At 34.3% G+C, this 20,180-nt stretch overlaps 1 protein-coding gene across 1 annotated transcript; it reads right to left on the minus strand.

Annotated features, from left to right (window-relative positions):
• Positions 1–7,076: 7,076 nt before the first annotated feature.
• LOC128987926 (uncharacterized) lies at positions 7,077–18,355 on the minus strand. The gene is made up of 5 exons (XM_054409023.1): positions 18,244–18,355; positions 17,490–17,550; positions 16,955–17,085; positions 9,851–9,996; positions 7,077–7,362 (listed from the first exon to the last, which is right to left on the minus strand). The coding sequence occupies exons 1-5, from the start codon at positions 18,280–18,282 to the stop codon at positions 7,164–7,166; spliced, it is 576 nt and encodes a 191-aa protein (XP_054264998.1). The 5' UTR covers positions 18,283–18,355; the 3' UTR covers positions 7,077–7,163.
• Between the last annotated feature and the right edge of the window lie 1,825 nt (positions 18,356–20,180).

Genomic DNA, 20,180 nt, shown 5'->3' on the forward strand with positions numbered 1-20,180 from the left:
GATGTCAACCAAAGCGTGTTCTAAATCTTCTTTGCACTAAAATATCAGATCCTTGCACGTTTATGACGTCTGGGTCTGTATTATTGTAGGTTATGTTTCGAAGTTTAAGCTTAGAGTGACAACAATAAATGAGCTAACTAATGCAAAACATGCTGAAAAATGTTTATGAGTATGAGCATGGTTTATCATATGGTTATTAAAAAAATTATATATGGACGCCTAAATAGATTGTATTAGGCTTCACTAATCACAGAATAATAATTAGTACAATTCCAATACAGATATCCAAATGTTCAACACACGCATTAATCGATAGCGGTGCTAATATAAGTTGCATTTCCGAGAATTTCGTTAAAGAGAACCTTCACTCTATGGGAAAATTTGAACAGTTACCTCTAACTAACACCACAATACGTACAGCTACAGGCTCGAAAACCAAACGTATCACCCATATCTTATACATTCCCATTAATATCAGTGGACAAACCATCAATCTACAGTTTATGCTCGTACCAAATCTTTATAGACCAGTGATTTTAGGATGTGATAGCTTAGAAAGCATGAAGGCGAAGGTGAACTTTGTTAATAATAATATCAAAATGAATATAAATAACCAAGATATTGTAATGAAGTTTGATCGAGTTTCTACTGAAGGAATCACTTGTTTCATTGTTGATAATTACAGCCACAGGCCAGATCCCGATATTAAGGGCAGTTATAACAATAAAAATATACATAACGAAGATTTTCATTATGAGCACCAACCAAATAATAATAATAATCAATTGATGGACAGTATAACTGAATCTGAAGTTAAAGAATCTTTAAAAGATGAAAAATTATTGAGTGATACACAACGAGCCAAGTTAGGTAACCCGATTCTCAAATATAAACATATTTTCTCTGAAACGCCAGGAATTTTCCAATTGAACGAATATGAACTAAACAATTTATGGACTATGCCACATTTTACACAACAAAAAAATATATAACCGACACATCAAGATCCCACAAACCAAATCATACAGAAGATACAGTTACCGTGCATGCAGAATAGACAATAATCGCGAGTGCGTTCCCAAGAATCCCCATATAAACTGTGATACCGGACACTAATCGCGAGTGCGTACCCCATCATTCCCATATCTATGCAACTCCCAAATCCCAAGAAGATACAAATGTTATTTTCTATGCTCAGAAACCTATCACCCTTACTCCCCAATTTACTACAATGTAATTATCTTTTGTTTTGTTTTAATTTTCAAATGTTTTTATGTTTTGTTCTCTTTTAAAAACTTGTTTTTCCCTATAGATATAAGTCAACTTCCAAGATAATCAATCATTTAATGTTTATCATTCTAACTTTAAGATGTTTTATTTCATACTTCTGTATCATCATGACATTTCACATTTTATCGAAATTTTTCCTTGAGTTCTCAGATAAAAATTTCTGAGGGGATAATTGCAATGTTACATGTCATTTTTAGACCTTTCACTACATTCATTCTTTAGTTATATAATAATTCTTCTTTTATTGTACCAAAATTCGCCATATAGCCTATTTAAATAAATTGTCAGAAAATTAATAGTAAATTTAAATTATATTATCCTTTAATCACCCCTCAGAAACCATCATCACATTTTAAAATATATTGTATATATTCAACACATATTATTATTAATAACAACCTGTAATTAAGTCCATAGTTGCAATAACACTTTTATCCAAAATTATTAATATAGTATAAATTATTTCTAAAACCCAAACATTAAATTAATATCCAAAAGCCTGAATATTTAGTGCATGTGCAAGTGATGAAGAAAGAAGACAGCTGGCTTCAACAATGAACTCTGATCATCCTGTGTAAAACTAAAATTTTCCTCCTTCTCTATTGGGACATGGCAGCATCAACACCTTAAATTAAGTGAGGGTATAATCCCTAAGTACCTGGGGACCGAGCTTTGCTCGGGGAAAATCATTAGTTCACTCTGAAAGCAGTCTTAGTATTGGAGATACATAAATCCATTCCCAAACTCCACACGGTTTGCCTTTACTACGTCCTACACCATTTCCTACGTCATGGACCTGTTTCCCTGCATTCCCATAGCACTTTAGGATTGTAGATACCTTAATCTAATCGTTACTAACAGATCCCACACTCCGGACAGCTCGCCTTGACTACTTCCTTCACCGCTTCCAACGTAGCGGACCTGTTTTTCTCCCTTCCCATAGCATTTCAGAATTGCAGACACCTTAATCTAATCGTCATAAACAGTTCTCATGCTCCATACTACTTGCCTTTACTACTTCCTTCACCACTTCCTACGTCGCAAACCTGTTTCCCTCCCTTCCCATTGCATTTAAAGATTGCAGATACCTTAATCTAATCGTCATAAACAGTTCCCACACTCCGGACTACTCGCCTTGACTACTTCCTTCACCACTTCCTACGTCGCGGACCTGTTTCCCTCCCTTCCTATAGCATTTTAGGATTGCAAATACCTTAATCTAATCGTCATAAACAGTTCCCACACTCCGGACAGCTCGCCTTGAATACTTCCTTCACCACTTCCTACGTCGTGGACCTGTTTCCCTCCCTTCCCAAAGCATTTTAGGATTGCAAATACCTTAATCTAATCATCATAAACAGTTCCCACGCTCCAGACAGCTCGCCTTAACTACTTCCTTCACCACTTCCTACGTCACTGACCTGTTTCCCTCCCTTCCCATAGCATTTCAGGATTGCCCATACCCTTATCTAATCGTCATAAACAATTCCCACACTCCGGACAGCTCACCTTGACTACTTCCTTCACCACTTCCTACGTCACGGACCTGTTTCCCTCCCTTCCCATAGCATTTTAGGATTGCCCATACCCAATTTTATTCAATTTTAATAAATTTTTCACCTAGTCTATTCATTGTTGGACTTATATAATTTACCTATGCAAGCCTAAGAGCAATACCAAAATTATCCCATTTTTCATAATAATTGGCATTTTAGGCCTATTTCATAAATTAAAATATTTGAAGATCTTTTTAGCCAGCCGAGTTCCCCTCCCTGAGATTTATGTAATTAAACTAAATTGTAAACTCATTGTTCTGTTTTTACTTAGCTAGGCTAAACCAAAGATGGCAACCCTGTTATCTGTTCATTTACCCCATTCATCATTGTAATATCTTATTTTTAGTTCATTAAATTTGTATTGTTAAGAAATTCTTCAGATTAATCATTTGTCTTGCTATAAGTATTTAATCTAGGCTTAATTTAGCATAATAAATAGTAAGCAAATTAAAGGTACAAACCTAAACCAAATTTTACTTACTTAACTTAGTCTAAATTATTACAAACACAACACGCATTAGTGTTTTCTTTTACTATTTTGACATATACATTAAGGAAATAAGCCTACATGGGCTGGAAGCCTGTGCGTAGGCTCAGTCGCTATCAGTGACTTACGTTTTTGTTGAAAAACAAAAATATTCATAAATATTCAGAAAATCTTAAAAAACAAATAATTTAATATAATTGTAAAACTATTCTGAGGCTAAATTAGTGAATGAGCAATTTGAGGAATGAGGCAAGGCGGAGGGCACAGACATAAATATAGTTAAGAATGTTCGGTGTTAGTAATTCAGTTATTCAGTAAAGATTACGAGAGAATAAAGTAGGGTCAAGTCTGTCTGTACTCTGCTTTGATTAGGAGTTCTGATTCATCTACACCCCACTCTATCAGACAGCCAGTGATGCATTTTTTGAAAATAGTAATCGATGGAGAATGAAACAAATGATAAGAATTACAACGGGAGATAACATTACGATATAAAACTTCAGAAATGTAAGAGGAATTTGTTAATGAGTAAGACTTGGCTAAATGGGAGGTAGATATTCCGACATTCTGTGCATATCGGGTATTATAAGAATGTGATGTTTGGTTAAAAATAGAATCGAAGTTCTTGAAAACATGAATTGAAAGAAATTTAATAAATAACTGTCTTACACTGAGTAAGGATAATTCACGAAATAATGTGTTAGTGGGGTATCGAATTGGCTTATTGAAACAAACTTTGAGTAACAACTTCTGAAGGACAAAGAGAGGTTCTAAAACAGTGGGAAAAGCTCCGCCCCATACGATAATGCCAAATGAAAGTAACGACTGGACATAGGCGTAATATGCTAGCTTCATTTCCTGCGTTGTTAATATGTCACGCAGTTTCCTAAATGCAAAAATATATTTACGTAATTTAGAGGTTAAAAAATGTATGTTGTCAGACCACTTCATACGATTGTCAAAAATTACACCTAAATATTTATAGGAACTTACTTTCTCAATTTGCTCACAAGAGCAAAATCTATTTAAAAAGTTGCCACAAGAGTGAATTGAAATATTTTCCAAGTTATAATCAGTAGTATCTCTTAGTGAAATTGGTAAGAATTTGGTTTTTGAAACATTTAAGGATAGAACATTTTGGTCAAACCATTATTGTATCAAAAGAAGATCATGATTAGCATCATCACGGACGTTTTCCCAACTTGTCCCGTTTTCAAGAATGACGGCATCATCAGCAAACAAAAACAGTTTGCCTTTAATTGAAAGTTTTGTGATATTATTTATATAAATTAAGAACAGGACAGGCCCAAGAGTGCTTCCTTGAATTACCCCATAGTTTATGGGTTTTACGTCACTGGAAATTCCGTTAATCACCACACTTTGCTTTCTGTCGGATAAATAGCTTTGAAACCACTGATGAGCGGTGCCACGAATGCCAATGTTTTCTAGTTTAACTAATAGCTTTGTTCGATCAACAGAATCAAATGCCTTTTTTAGGTCTAGGAATACTAGCATACTCCGTCTATTGTGAGAGATATTATCATTTATGTTTTTACTTACTTCGAATAGAGCGTCAGATATATTTTTTTCTTTTACAAAACCGTACTGTTCTTTGCTTAAAATTTCGTTTGTTTCAAGGTAATTAACAAGCTGATCTTTCACAATGCGTTCTAAAATTTTTGAAAAAACACTCAGCATAGATATGGGGCGGAAGTTATTTATGTCTGAAAAATCGTTGGATTTGTAAAGAGGATATACTTTGGCTGTCTTAAAGGGGGTTGGAAAAGTGCCTGATGTTAAACTAAGATTGATCAAATGAGTTAGCGGTAGGAGAAAAATATGTATATGTTGTTTTAGAAAATCAGCAGATATATTGTCAAAGCCAGGTGCAGACCCTCCCCTAAGTGAGTTAACGTAACGTGTGACGTCATGTTCAGTGACTGTGTGTAGCGTGAGCTGCGAGTCATGTCTGTAGTCAGCGTCGTTCAGTATTGGGGTTCCTCCAGAGTCAATATTATTGGCCAGATTTTGACTAACAAGAGAGAAAAAAGTATTGAAATCACTAGCAGAGGTTGGTACTTCAGTACCAGAGGTCCCGAGTTCAAATCCCGTCAATCACCATTGAATTTTGTCAATGTGATAATAGAGGTAGCCTTCTTCTAAGTACCCTCTAAGCATATACTGTAAGAATAATGGTCCCGGGCTAGAGTCTAGAGAAATACCCCCGCCGCAGCAAACCTGCAGACTAAGCGAATTTCCATTTGACTGATTGGATTTACACTGAAATGTCTACTTAAAAATATAACATTTATTCTTGACTAGCTGTACCCGCGGGCTTTGCCCCGTTTAACTTCATATGTGAGCTCGTTTGCATGGCTCAATCACGTCCTGGTTGAAGTTCGTTCGCTACGCTCACTCACCTTTAGGTTGGAGCACGTTCGCTGCGCTCACACGTCCTGGTTGAAGTTCGTTCGCTACGCTCACTCACCTTTAAGTTGGAGCTCGTTCGCTGCGCTCACTTGCCTTCAGGTTAGCTCGTTCGCTACGCTAACTCGCCCCCGGGTTGAAGTTCGTTCGCTTTGCTCACTCACCTTTTGGTTTAAAATTAGCTGTTGTCAAATATATTTAAAAAAAATAATAGTGCTGCACTCTGTTGGTAATCCTTGAAACTTTAATGCTATTGAACATCATAGAACAGAAACAACTTGTTTAATTGAAACAGCTGTTAAGATTCATTTATTCCATTTAAATATGAGTACTCATTAGGTTAACATGGGAAACTCCAGAGCCACTGGGGCGGAGCCCGAGAGTCCGATCAGAATAAAAACCACTTAGTTTTCCTATTTAATGCCTAAAGAATCAGTGTACCAAATTTCAGCCTCCTAGGTAAATGGGAAGTGAGAGAATTAGTGATGAGTGAGTGAGTGAGTCAGTCAGTGAGGGCTTTGCCTTTTATATATATAGATTTAAATAGAATTAGTTTAACAAGTACTTAGGTTTGCTGCATCAGGGAGGGTAAAACTGTTTTTTTTTGTAAAATGTGAATAGTTAGTAAGAAATAAAAACATTTTCCAAATTTGATCAAAATATGTTCACAAACAAGCAAACTACAACAGTTTACTTATTCTCCATAAGAATAACATGTGAATTTTAAATTTACAATTTTTTGGAATTTTCTCCGTAACCATTAGGCGCATAATAACGCTTCAATATACTAAATTATTTGTTTTTTAAGCTCTACAAAATGGTTTGGAAAGAAATTGCTAAATTTTATGTTTTTTGGGTCAAAAATGGGAAAAACCTATTTTTACCCCATAAACCCACCGTAAACCCCCGTTCCCATGGTCCAATCATGCTGGATCGAGAACTCGTTCGAATAAACGTATTTTTACACGTTTGTACCAAATTTCATCAAAATCGGATCATTTTTGCTCGAGTTATCGTGCTGACGGACGTATATATATATATATATATATATATATATATATATATATATATGAATTTGAACGGATGGTGTTTTTGGCCTCTAGGGACCTCAAAACGAAAAAAAATCGGTCCCGCGTCCAGGTCTTACCATGAGTACTACGGTAATAGCTTATTCCCTATATGGGAAATTCGCTAAAAAAGGAAAGAAATATAAAATATTACCCAATTTTACGAGTTTTAGAGGACGTTGGTATAACCGGAAAACCTGTTATCCGGACTGGTCTCACCCACAAAAAGATATCCGGAGTGCGGTTACAGGTAAAACATTGTATTTATGACAACTTTATATAAATTTACAAGAGCAATCTTTCCATGGTATTCATCATACTACAAAATAAAACATCTTATAACAATTCTGGGCTTCCACACTCGTCATCATAAGCTTCCCATTCAAAGTCTTCAACAAGGATCCGTTGTCCTTGTTCCATCTCAGGAGTCAGTTTCTTCACTCTCTTGTAGTTTCTAGCCCTACAGCCGCCTCCTGGCATGCGGAACTCTAGGCTAAGTTTGTCACAAGACCACACGGTTTGCCTCAGGATGAATCTATGAAACACATTTTATTGGTAATTTATTGGTAAATACACACTGAGTTAGGTAGAGGACAACAAAAAACAGCAAAATGCCCGATTTTAGGTGCAACTCTTAGAGCCATCAACTTGTAACAATTCATATACCGTATTTCCACTAATATTTGTCCATAAAATCATTCAATTTTCACCATGTGTTTCTTTTAAATCTGCATGTCAATGTAAATATTCATTCTTCCTGTAAACCATGTGTAATAATTGTCCAAGCAGAACAATAGGTAATTAATTTAATAAATGTTATATAGAAAACTTTTAAATAACCTAATTACGTAAATTTGTGATGACAGCCTATAGCCTTTTGTAACAAGACTGTTTCAAATGTAATATAATTTATTTAAATAACTTTTCCAAATTCAAAATTAGCTCTGTAGCAGATGTAAATGTTTATAGTGTGTGTGTGAACAGTGACCTGCAAGTCTACAGTGATATATTCAGAATTGACATGTGATTTCAGTGCTACAATACCCTAAAACTCCCCCACTTCCAAGAGAGCTGAACTAGTGTTAACATAATTGTAAACTGGCATATTTTAATACCAAAATGTTGTCCCCATAACAAAGTACCGGGTGTCCACAAAGTCTTGGTCTGATTTCATAGCTTTGCTGTACGAAAACAATTAGAGCCACACTTAACTTGTATGCCTTGTTTTGAAGGGGATTTAATCAAGTTTTATTTAATAAAATTGGTAATACCCTAAGCCTCACCCACTTACTTACAAGAGAGCTGAACTAGTGTTAACTTACTAATTTTGTAAACTGGCATATTTTAATATCAAAATTTTGTCCCACAAAGTATATTTGAAGTATATTTGCATATTTGAACAATGTAGTTAACATTTTATAGAAGAAGATTCCCACGTCCTATGATGTCCATTTTTTTATAAACTTCAAGAAGTATTTTGACCTGTGCAGAGGCCATCTAAATTAGTTGAGATCACTCCTGTAAAACGTTTACCTGGCATTAGAAAATTTTTAGGCCATAACTTTTTAAAATTTATAAAAAATGTTAACCTCAAGAAACTATTTCAGTCTATTTCAAAACGTTTATTCCATTAATTAGAAGACGAATTTTAAGTAATATATAATTACAGAACCAAATTTGAACTTTTAATCCTTATGTGAATTATTACATCAACAGAACATTGAACAGTCAAATTGATCTCGAGTTTCATGACCTGCTACTGAGTCTTTATTGCAATTAATTATATTATATATTTAATTCTCCAGGACTATTTATTAACAACTATGTTTAATAACCAAGTAATCAAATCACAAGATTAAATTCCGACGCTGCCCGATCACCCTAACCTGAGACTCGGAGCACATGTAGCAAACCCCTGAGCCGATTGAGATCATTATATTTAGCCTAGCCTATAAGCATTAAGTAACAGTAAATTCAAATCTAGGCTGCACGATTTAGCGTGCGTAGTTGGGAACACGTGGCCAGTAGGCTAGTAGCTAATATTATTAGCCTATTAACAGAAGCCTAGCTAAGTAACTTAAAGTTGGTAGTAGCAGTAGCAGTAGCAGTAGTAGGGTTGTTGTTGATTAATCATTTGATTATCTTAATTTAACCTGAACAGCTTGTTTAGTAATCCAACACGTTATCTTGGTAGCTTGGATAGCGGAGTACCGGCTATCAGATAATATATTTATCTAGTGTTTGGAGCGTATTTAGTATTTATTTATCTGCTACTAAGTAGCTCAATAATTTAATAGTAGTGCAATTGACAGTTAGCTTTGCTTGCTTGGCTTGGTATTTATTGAGACCAGCTACTAGAGGTTTAGGCACTCTGTCTATAGTATACTTGCACTATTATATGGTATTATTATTGAGTGAACTGTTTGATTCTTAGCTTGGGCATTAGAGTTGTGTATTGGATTATAGTGGCCTGGTAGACCCCCCCTGTTGATAACTCGCGTTGTGGTTTTTATTGGCAAGTCGTTGTGTAACTCACTGTGTTTTAGGCACTCTGGGCTTAACTATTGGGTAGTTAGGACGAAGCCCGAGTTGCGTAGTCAGCAACGACCCCCTAGGTGTGTGGAGAATCGGCGTAGGCCTGGTAGTGATTATTGCACGTTTGTTTTGGTGACTTGGTTTTTGACTTGTTCACAGTGCCCGTGTATGAGCCAGTCCTATACCGGTTAGACCCGGCTTTTGGCCTAGTGGTTTCCCTGACCTTATCGCAGACCCTGGAACTTTTCCCAGCCATTGTAGGCTGAGCTATCCCCGGCAAACGTTTGCGACTGCACTTACTTGTAATATTTTTTTCAGTGCATTGTAGGCAGCGTCACAATCTGACGAAACAGGATTGCCCTAGATCTCTTGACCTAACAGTCTAGGACGCTAACAATCATCAATGCTAAGTCAGGGTTTTTCTTATATAATTGGCTACAAAAACGAACAATAACACATAGTGGCACATTTATTTGCTAGAAACTAACCTTCCCAACTTGGCGTCATCAGTGTTGAAGCTGTTGGAGTCACTGACTTCAACAACATCTAGTGGCCGATAATCTAGAGAGATGATGAGGAAGTTGCGACCAGTTTCTACTTTTCCAGCCACCTCAGAAGTCGTCACTGCCTCTACCTGTCAACTGTCGAATGTCGAATAGACTAGTACCTGACTAATGGAAAATCATCAATACACAACATTAACAAATCTTTGTTAAACTACATAAAAGTTGAATACTTTATTTGATTACTTTATGTTGTAAACTTTTATCAAAAATGACTTATTTCAGACATCACAGACGTAACAGCCCAACATGAGCAGTATGGAACATATGTATAGGTAGACCACATACAGGGTGGAAAAAGTCCCGGGACGGTTAAATATTTCAAATATAATAAAACAGTGCTTTAAAACGTAGTACACAGTTACTGGGCATTAACATAATTTTTAACACATGATTCAGTTATACACTACCTCTTCAGGGGGCTAGGAGTCAGAAGAACATTTTAAATGTAAGCATAGGTTGATATGCACATCAAATTAAAGGTATTTCTTAGTAGAATACAATTAATACAATGCCGTAAACGTTAACTCAAACAGACAACCGAGTAAACGGTATCAGCATTCTGACACATACTTTCTCCCATTAGTTTGTCAACAACCTTTGTCATGTGTTAGCGGTGAGAGTAAATATACGGAAATGGGATTGGTACAATATTGATCAGAATTTAAAGGACTATAACATACACAATTTTTATCAAAATCGTTCTGACCATTTAAAAAAAAATCCGATTTCTCCGTTATTTTATGGGGTTTTTATGGGAAAATAACATAATTTACAATAACTTTTGAACCGTAATTTTTACAGAAATGGGATTTGTACCATTTTGTTCAGAATATAAAGAACTATAACATACTAATTTTTTATCAAAATCATTCCGGCCGTTTTTGGGAAAATCCTTTTTTTCCGTAATTTTATGGGGTTTTACGGGAAAATCCCCATTAAAAATCAAAATTACTAAAAAATTAAAAAAAAAACTATCAAAATTGTAAGGACCATAACATACAATGTTAAATTACAACCGGATTTTTTTCTAAAATCCTACTTTTCGTTATTTTATGGGGTTTTTATGGGAAAATAACATAATTTACTATAACTTTCGAACCGTAATTTTTAGAGAAATGGGATTTGTACTATTTTGTTCAGAATTTAAAGGGCTACAACATAATACATTTTTATCAAAATCGTTCGGGCCATTTTTTGGGAAAATGTGATTTTTCCGGTTTTTTTATGGGTTTTTATGGGAAAATCCCCATTAAAAATCAAAATTTCAAAAAAATGAAAAAAAACGCCTGGAGATACCATGGATTAGAACCTACATACCAAATTTCATCGAAATCGGACCACAGGTGTAGTCTCTAGCTCTGTACACATCCAGACACACCCACACACACACACATACGGGGTTTTACCGCATACTCGCAAACACCTAATTGTGGCATCTTTCAAACTGCGGCCACCAGTGGATGAAGGAAGGTGGTAGAAACATGTGTGCATCGATATTTTTAATGAACACTCCATTTTAACATCTAACATTCCAGTTTTTAATTGTGGCACCTTGCCACAATTCGGTATATATCAACAGTGTGTGGACAGGATGCCACTAATGCGTTGTAGCGCTTGAGCGGTGTGTTCGCCCCCCCTACTTTTCGCGTGCGCTGTTGCCAGTTCTCCGTTCTAGTTCCTTCATTCCGTTCTGTATTCATGTGGCTATGCCCTAGCCACTGTAGCTCATTGCCCGCGCTCGTCACGTCGTCTTTTATTAGTGTAACGATTTTTTTACATGCAGTTTTTTCCAAGCTCCTATAATTTGGACAATTATTGGATTTAAAGTCAATGAATGGACCAAATGAAATGTCGGGAGGATTACATAAAACTACATGCTATGTCGTTGATATTTTATCGTCACATTATATGTATGATTTACGAACTTAGATACTTGGATTAAAGGCCTTAATGTGCTGGGTAAATTATCAGTTTCATGGGAATATACAAGAAATTTACCTTAAAATACGCAATAAGAGTGACTCCGTTTTTCTGTATGCAAATAATTAATTCATGGTAATGTAAAAGTATGTGTAACGAATTTTTCACCACACTATGACATTTTAGCTGTTTTACATACGTTAATTGGAGGCTGAAAGTTATGTTTTTCTGACCATGCCAGCTGTCATCGTCATAGGGGCCGAGCAGGCGTTTACATCCCTAGGGCCGCAAAATCACTTGTTCGCTTATTTACTTAAAAGATTGTATATTAAATGCATAAGCTGTATCCATGGCATTGCAATAGACTTGTTTTTTTGTTTTTTTTTTGTGACAGCTGCGTAGACAACTATTTATTGTTATTTTTGATTTTGCTGATTCCTCAAAATATTTCAAATAAATAAGAGGGACGTTATATTGCAAAACATACTTGGGTAAAAATAGCGTTCGTACCACGAGCCAAAATGGGTTTGCAGCTCTCGGTCGTTTCACGTTCTCGAATTCGTCTCGAACTTAAAACCCGATCTCGAGTCGGCAAAACCTCGCTTTCGGCCCTAGGTACGAAATATACTATTTTTTACGGTGGATTTAGAGACCCTAAGATTCTCACCCCGTTGCGAAGCACGGGCAGAAACACTATAGTTAATTATAATATTATAAAGTCTTAACTGTTTTGTCTGTACATTGCGTAGATTCATGAAGTGTTTGGTTATTTCTACGTGTTATATAATAAGAAAGCCGAAACGAGTCTTATGTCAATATCTGTACGTTTGTTTGATTGTTTCTGTCATTGTGTCTGTAACGCCAAAATTCCAATTCACGTGTCCTACCTTGAGAAAACTAGAGTACCGTTCATTATCCAAATATTTTTGTAATTGTTTAAATAAATTTGCCAAGTTTGATCAAAATATATCCATAAACAAGCAAACTACATTATTTTACAATATTCTTTATAAGAATAACATGGGAATTTTAAATTTACAATTTTTGAATTTGTCCTGTTACCAATAACCGTACAAAAACACTTTGATATACTAAATTATTTGTTTTTTAAGCTATTTAAAAAGGTCTGGATATAAATTGGGAAATTTTGTATTTTTAAGGTAACGTTTTTCTCCATTTCATATATTAGTAACAATATGTATAGTATCAAATTCAGTAATAGCATTGACTACTGTATTTAAACCTTAACACAAGTGTTTATATAGTCAATGAGGCTACTGGTGCTACTGCTGATGGCTTATGCATGTGTACGTTAGTAGCTAGCAGACAATTTGCCAACTAAGAACATAAAATCAGCTGTTCCCCGTCCTCACTGTCGCGGTTGCTCGCCTAGCATGTCAACAGCTGACTGCTGTAAAAATTGGATCAGGCGACAGTATCTTTTTCTAGTACGCTTCTTTACCATGATATCTGCCAATTCAATTTTGTCCTAAACATGTTTACACATCTCTAAGATTTGTTGCCAACTGACAAGCAATTCAAATAAAAAAATAAAAAAACTATTGTTCATCATCCCTGCAAAACTGCTAATAATTCATGTTCAAATTTTCATCAGAATTCCGTTAGTTGAAATCAACGATCACATAAGACCAATAGATGGAGCACGCCTATCTAACTAACATACAAGCAGCTGAAGCCAGGTCCGCCATCTTAGTGCAGGTTAGAAGTGGTTGATGCCAATGAAAACGGCACCAAAACTCAATGTCCAGCTTCAAAATAACTTGACATTTAGCCTATTTAGACTAATGTAAATCGTTGGAACTTCGTATGAAAGATGTCAATTAATCTAGGACACTATTGGTTCTAATTAAAAGCTTAAAAGTTTCTATTTTCTATTTTAAATCTTGAAATAAAGTCGGTACTTTGAATGAGTTTTAAAATATGACATAAAAAAGTTCGTCGGCTGCTACTGTTTTAATTTTTTTGTCAGGTAAGTTAAAAATCGGTGGATTTTGTGGCTAAAAAGCTCAATTTCTTGGATCATATTTTTTTTAAATTGAATAAAGAAGAGTTGTATAAAGAGTTTCAGAAACCATCTTGTGACTTTGAAAATACATTGTAAACCAAACGCCAAACCGATATCGATACATATATTTATAAACTAATTTGTAGCTTTTGAGAATTTTTCTTTCGCCCAACAAGTTTTTGTTATTATGTAAACTAACTTTTTGTAAGATACGGTAAACGCTAGAAAACAAAAGCATATTTTAAAGGTCATTGTTCAACCGTCATGAATTACGTTATAAAAATTCAACTAATAAATATCATAGTTTTTGAGGGTGGGACTGAAAATTTATACTATATTATAGATTTGCATTCATAGTAGAACATTATAGACTTTAAGTAAACCAACAGAAAAAAGATTGTTTAGAATTTCCAAGTTCATTTTAGAACAAACTGTTTGCTCCGCCTCCTAGTTAACTGAGAATTTCAAGAAGTAGAAACATATAAAATAAATAATAAGTGAAGTTAAATATAACATATTGTGTTTTTAAAAAAACATTACACAAACCTCACGGATGCCAATATATTTCCAACCATACTAGGAATTTCCTAAAATTGATATTGTATGTTGAAATAGGTTTATTATTAATAAACTTGAGAATACTAAAGGTTCTACAAATCAAATCATTGAATACTAAAAATACATTTGTATTTAAAGTAACAGATGGATTGACAAAATTGTAAAACGATTGTATAATATCAAACAATATCAAATTATTTACAGTATCACGGTTACAACTTTTAAACTGTAATGGAGATAAGATAGCTGTAATGGTCAAACGCATGTATTATTACGTCATCTTTTTTTGGCCATCTGTATATAATTGCAATGTGAAATGTAAAATGGTGTTTGCCGTATACAAATAAATAAATAAATAAATAAACTACTCTAGTTATGACTCAATGTTAACGTCTTTAGGACCTTTCATTTGCTTTCGTTAGTGGGGACTGGTTAAAACACCACAGTACAGTAGGTTTTGAAAATATGATTGTGAGATGATATATAATCTGAACTAGTTTATGCATGTTGATAATAATATGTATTTTAATTTAAGTACTTTAATTAATTCGGTTATATGTTTACCTCATATAACATTTGAACATGGATTGAAACATTAAATGTCTTTGGAATACTCTGAGAGTGAGAAGCAAAACATAACTTTCAGCAATGATGCATCGAAATCTACCTTTACTGAGTGATTCAGAAATGTAGGCCTAATTGTAAAATATTTTGTCAACATGACTAGAATGTTAATAAAATAAATGTCAGCACGAAATAGTTTGTAAAATAAAAAATCGCAGCATAGGACAACTTATATAATGTTCTAACCGAAAACATTGTTATTGTTTCAATGTAAAAATTCAATTGATACAAAGTAACTACGTTACCAATTTATGTTTGTAAACACAAATACATGTTTAATGGTGGCATAAAAACAATTTAAATAATTATTTACTACACAACTTATTTTTAATGTAAAACATTGTTCACCACTCGGAGCAAAAGCATATTATTTATGGTAATTAAATTGTTTTATAGTACGTGGCAGTACAGTATTATTAGTTTATTAGTTGCTTGTTGCACTGTTCTACACACTGCTCAAGCGCTACAACTCATTAAGTGGCATCCTGTACACACACTGTTGATATATACCGAATTGCGGCATGGTGCCACTATTTAGAGTGTAAGCTGGCGCGAGAATTGGCAACGTAGCATTAGGAAAGTTATAGTTCCGGCGGACGGCGCGAGGCGCGCTAGCTACCTGTATGGTTTCGTGTTCCACAATTCGGCGTGTACCTGCGCTACTTAAACTCACATCAATGAGTTCAAAAATACTCAATTGTGGCATGTGATGTTTAAACGACGTAATAATGCTGGAAAACCTCAAAAATGATGGAATTAGCTGTGGCACCCTGAAAAAGGTGCCACAATTTTTGAAGGTGCCACAGTACGGCCGTGTGCCTGTGAAGGATGCCACTATTCGGTGAATACAGACACACACACCCACACACACACACACACAGACATCACTTCGAAAACCACTTTTTTGGGTCCAGGGGGACCCAAAACGAATATATCCACTCAAAACTCAAACTCGAAAATTTTGACGAAAACAATACTTTCTCCATATACTATGGTATAGGGGGAGAAAGTAAAAATGGCAGCCGTTCAAAGATTTCTTTTTTGAATCTTTGAACTTCTGCCGGTTTAAATTACGGTTAAAAAATTATTGTAACTTATGTTAACTTTCGCATAAATTTTCCCATAAAACCACATAAAATAACTAAAAGTCAGATTTTAGGAAAAAGCCGGTTTTGATTAAATTTAATGTGTTATGGTCCTTATGATTCTAAACAAAATAGTGCAACCCCCTATTGTTGCAACAAATAATGTTCAAAAGTTATTGCAGCTTTTGTGATTTTCCCTATAATACATGTATGTCATAGTTACTCCCACCGTTTACCCATGACGAAGGTTGTTGACAAGCTAATGGGAGAAAGTATGTGTCAGATTGGTGATACCGTTTATTTTCAAAGTCTCTTTCTTTTTATTAAAGTAAGTCATGCCAACATATTCACCATTCTGTAATGGATATGATAAAATTTCTTACTAGGTTGCTTCTAAAGGAAATTGGGTGTTTTTTTAGTAAAATGTTAATAGCTTAGTCTTCATCAACAAATCTCACAAATGTTGGTTAAAATATATTCATAAACAAGCAAACAACAACAGTTGACGTCCTATTCTCTACATCATTAACATGTGAATTTTAAATTTACAGATTTATTTGAAATTTTCTACAACAACACTTCAATGTACTAAATTATTTTGTGTTTAAACTAAAAAAAAAAATATGTATTGCTCTAGAAATAAACTGCGCAATTTTATATTTTGATGGCTAAATATTAAAGCGTGCTATTTTTGCCTGTAAAACCCCCATTCCATAGTCCTATGAAACTGGTTAGTGAACTCGTTTAAATCAATCTAAGTTTACAAGCTTGTCCCAAATTTCATGTCGTCATTTTCCAAAAATGTATACTTGCTTTAAACTTGTAATAGCAGAAATTCCTGTTGGACCAGTAATATATGGCTCTGACGCGGCGCCTGTTGTATCCGTCTAGAGCTGGGTTGGGACCTAGCTTTGTCTCAGCCAATGGTACTCCAACATTCAACACTGCAAAATATAACTCATATTGTCAAAGTCTTTTGGTAGGCCGTATAAGTGTAGTTCTCGTAAATTGTTTGTTCTTGGCCTAACCATACTTATAACCATCAGAGGTTTATGAATCTACAGTAGTCGTATCCTATCATTTATTCAAATAAAAAAAATCTTTATTGTTTGAATAGGTAATACAATCTCACCCCCACCCTTAACTTACTATCCAATTGTCAGCTTTTGTACACATACTAGTAGCTTATTTTTAATTATACCTGAAAGTTCACTCGCAGAATCTGCCCACCAAGGTTTCGACTACTTCTTCTGAGGCCTATACAAAGGGGACCAGCAGAGATGAGCAAATTTTACATTTATGTGTTCCTTGTAAGGTGTTGTATAAACTATTAAAATTTTCAACTTACATGATAATTCTCTGTTATCTGTTTCATTCTCAGGGTCTGCACTCACACCAGTGATTAGTACCTAAAAGATTAAAATTTATAACAAAAAAAAGTCTAGACGTATTTTTAAGCAAATCGTCACCAAATTTAAGCAGAATATCGTCTAGTAAAATAGTGTTTTATAAATAAATGCTTGTTAGACTTGAATATCAAATTCTATAGAGCTCTTGGAAAAGGGACTTCTGACTTGCCATTTTAAATTTTTCTATTGAAATGCATTGTATTGTCTGAAGCAATAAAGAATATTATACAAAACAGTATTGTCATGCAGGGCAGTTATCAATTATCATACAGAATTATAAACAAAATCTTGGGCCAAAAGCATTCAAACAAGTTGAAATTAGAGTTAAATACTTTCCTTTTCTTAGCATCTATTTACGTGGTTTGTGGAAACAATACAGAAAAAGACGATGCATTGATTATACATGTAATGCTGTATATGTTATAACAGTAAAATATGGACATTTTTGCCCAAAGATATTTTTGGACAAGATTCCATAATCTTTCCTGAATGTCATACAAAACTAAAAGGGTACACATTGTTTCAGTTAGTAGAACATTTGAAGGAATCACGGAAACTATGTTCTGAAAAGAATTATGTAATCAAGTACCGGTGGACATTAACGACTAGAATTATATGGTTTTTATACTAGGTTAATGGATACACTTAAAATAAACACTTTATCTAAACTTGTATTGTATTGTAAAAACTTACAGCAAGCAAGGCGCTCAGTAATACTTCAAACTTCAACATTGAACTGATGTCAAGGTCGTTGAGTTAGCAGAACAGCAGATCACAGGTGAAAACATCTACATTACATTGTACACTTGTGGCATATTTATCCTAAAATACACAAACGTGATAACTAAGAATGACTCACTCTTTCAAATACAAAAATTTGTTCATGGTAGTACATTAACAGAAGCATTGCACAAATACAATACAATAAAAAAAGAATAAATAAAGTGGATGAATTTTTCCCATGAAGCAAAAAGTCATTATAACACTGAAAATGCCTAGTGAAATACTGATACATTCCATGAATTAAGCAAAGTTTATCTTGTGTACAGTACATAATAATAAATAAATAATTAAGGTCTTTTTGTCGTATGTTTGTGTCATGTGTGTTCTCAATGTCAACGACGGATCTAGATCTAGCCTAGATAGATGACCTGATGTTTTTGTCACCTGATGATGGACTCCTAAAGGAGGTTCCGAACTATAGTATTGTACTACACTAAAATAGGATCACTCGACAAAGCAAGGTAACCAAGAAATTTTGTTATTAATTTTTAATGGCTTTTGGGTAAAATTGGGCACTTTTAACATAGGCTCGTCCATAAATATCTCTGTTATGGTTATAATACATCAAAGCGTGTAATGAGGGGATTAAAAGCAATGATTGTTCCAAATTGCCAATCATCAGGTGACAAAAACATCAGGTCATCTATCTGACTAGATCCGTCATTGACATTGAGAACACACATGACACAAACACACGACAAAAATACGAGAAATGAATATAGTACTGTAGAAATTGGCCAGTGTTACCTATCACGGGACACAGTGTGGTAGAAGATTAGTCATGACAAATTTACATGATAAATTTAGCTTAAATTTTGTGGTCAATGAAAATAAAAAATGTAAGAGTCAATCATCTGATCAACTGATCAACTCACCTTGTACTGTGAGGCCCTGAAAATTCTGATAAAATCTCCTACATGAAATCCCACCCATAACTCATAGACGTACGTTATTTCCTCTAGAAATGTATCTTATGTGTTTTTTCCAATTTATTTCAAAGAAACTGACGGGTTCACAGCATGTAGTTCATAATCATTTATCTCTACTCGTACAATACTGTAACATTTATACCAAAAGAGCATTTAATATTGATTTAAACAAGTAAAAGAAATGAAATTCTCGAGAGAAATTTATATAATGATGCATCGTTTATTTACATTTATAATAAAAGTTCAATTTTATTGATGGGCTTCGAAAAACAATTATTTTAAGTGCTGATGGGTATACAAACCCCAGTGCACTTTTTAATTCTTCTTTATTCAACAAACTGTTTTTGAAACTCCCAAATGGAAGGTGGTAAACTATAATAATGTACTTCAACTAATTAATAGTGGTGAAATGTGGAATATTACTCTCTGCATTTTTGTTTTCTAAACAAAACTGTGTTTGTGTCATGTGCGAGTGTGTATAAGTCTTAGTGAAATGATCACTAGAAGCAGTACTTTATCAGATATTTTTTTAGAAATTAAATCCATATTTAAAAACATGAAACACACAAATCTTTGTTACTGTCTACATGCCGCGTTATAAAAACAACTCGCCTTTGGCTCCTGTTAGTCGTCATTAGTAGTTTAGAGTTAGGTTGTAACAAATCGGGTAACAAAGCAGTCAGTGATACAGTCTATATTGCGTTATATCAAAACAATTTCACGAATACATTTGAGGAGGCTGGCAAGTTAATTTTGAGCTCCAACTTAAAGAATAATTTTAAAGTTGCGGTAAGAGAGTACGTTAGTAAAGTATGTTTACAACTGAGTATTTGGTCAAACGAAGTGATAATATAATTGTAATTGTAATAGCGAAAATCGATATTGAAGTAATAATTATTTCACAATATATATTAGAGT

The sequence above is a fragment of the Macrosteles quadrilineatus genome, unplaced genomic scaffold (genome assembly GCF_028750875.1).
Source record: "Macrosteles quadrilineatus isolate MER2022 unplaced genomic scaffold, UCM_ALF_1.0 Scaffold_2__2_contigs__length_208266976, whole genome shotgun sequence".
Classification (NCBI taxonomy): domain Eukaryota; kingdom Metazoa; phylum Arthropoda; class Insecta; order Hemiptera; family Cicadellidae; genus Macrosteles; species Macrosteles quadrilineatus.

What these genes read in the sequence shown, in the direction of transcription:
- LOC128987926 (XM_054409023.1), bottom strand. Translation starts at nt 18,282, where the DNA reads ATGTTGAAGTTTGAAGTATTACTGAGCGCCTTGCTTGCT. An exon ending in TACTGAGCGCCTTGCTTGCT is followed by an intron (nt 17,551 to 18,243) that starts GTAAGTTTTTAC and finishes TTAATCTTTTAG; the next exon opens with GTACTAATCACTGGTGTGAG. An exon ending in GATGACGCCAAGTTGGGAAG is followed by an intron (nt 7,363 to 9,850) that starts GTTAGTTTCTAG and finishes TGTGTTTCATAG; the next exon opens with ATTCATCCTGAGGCAAACCG.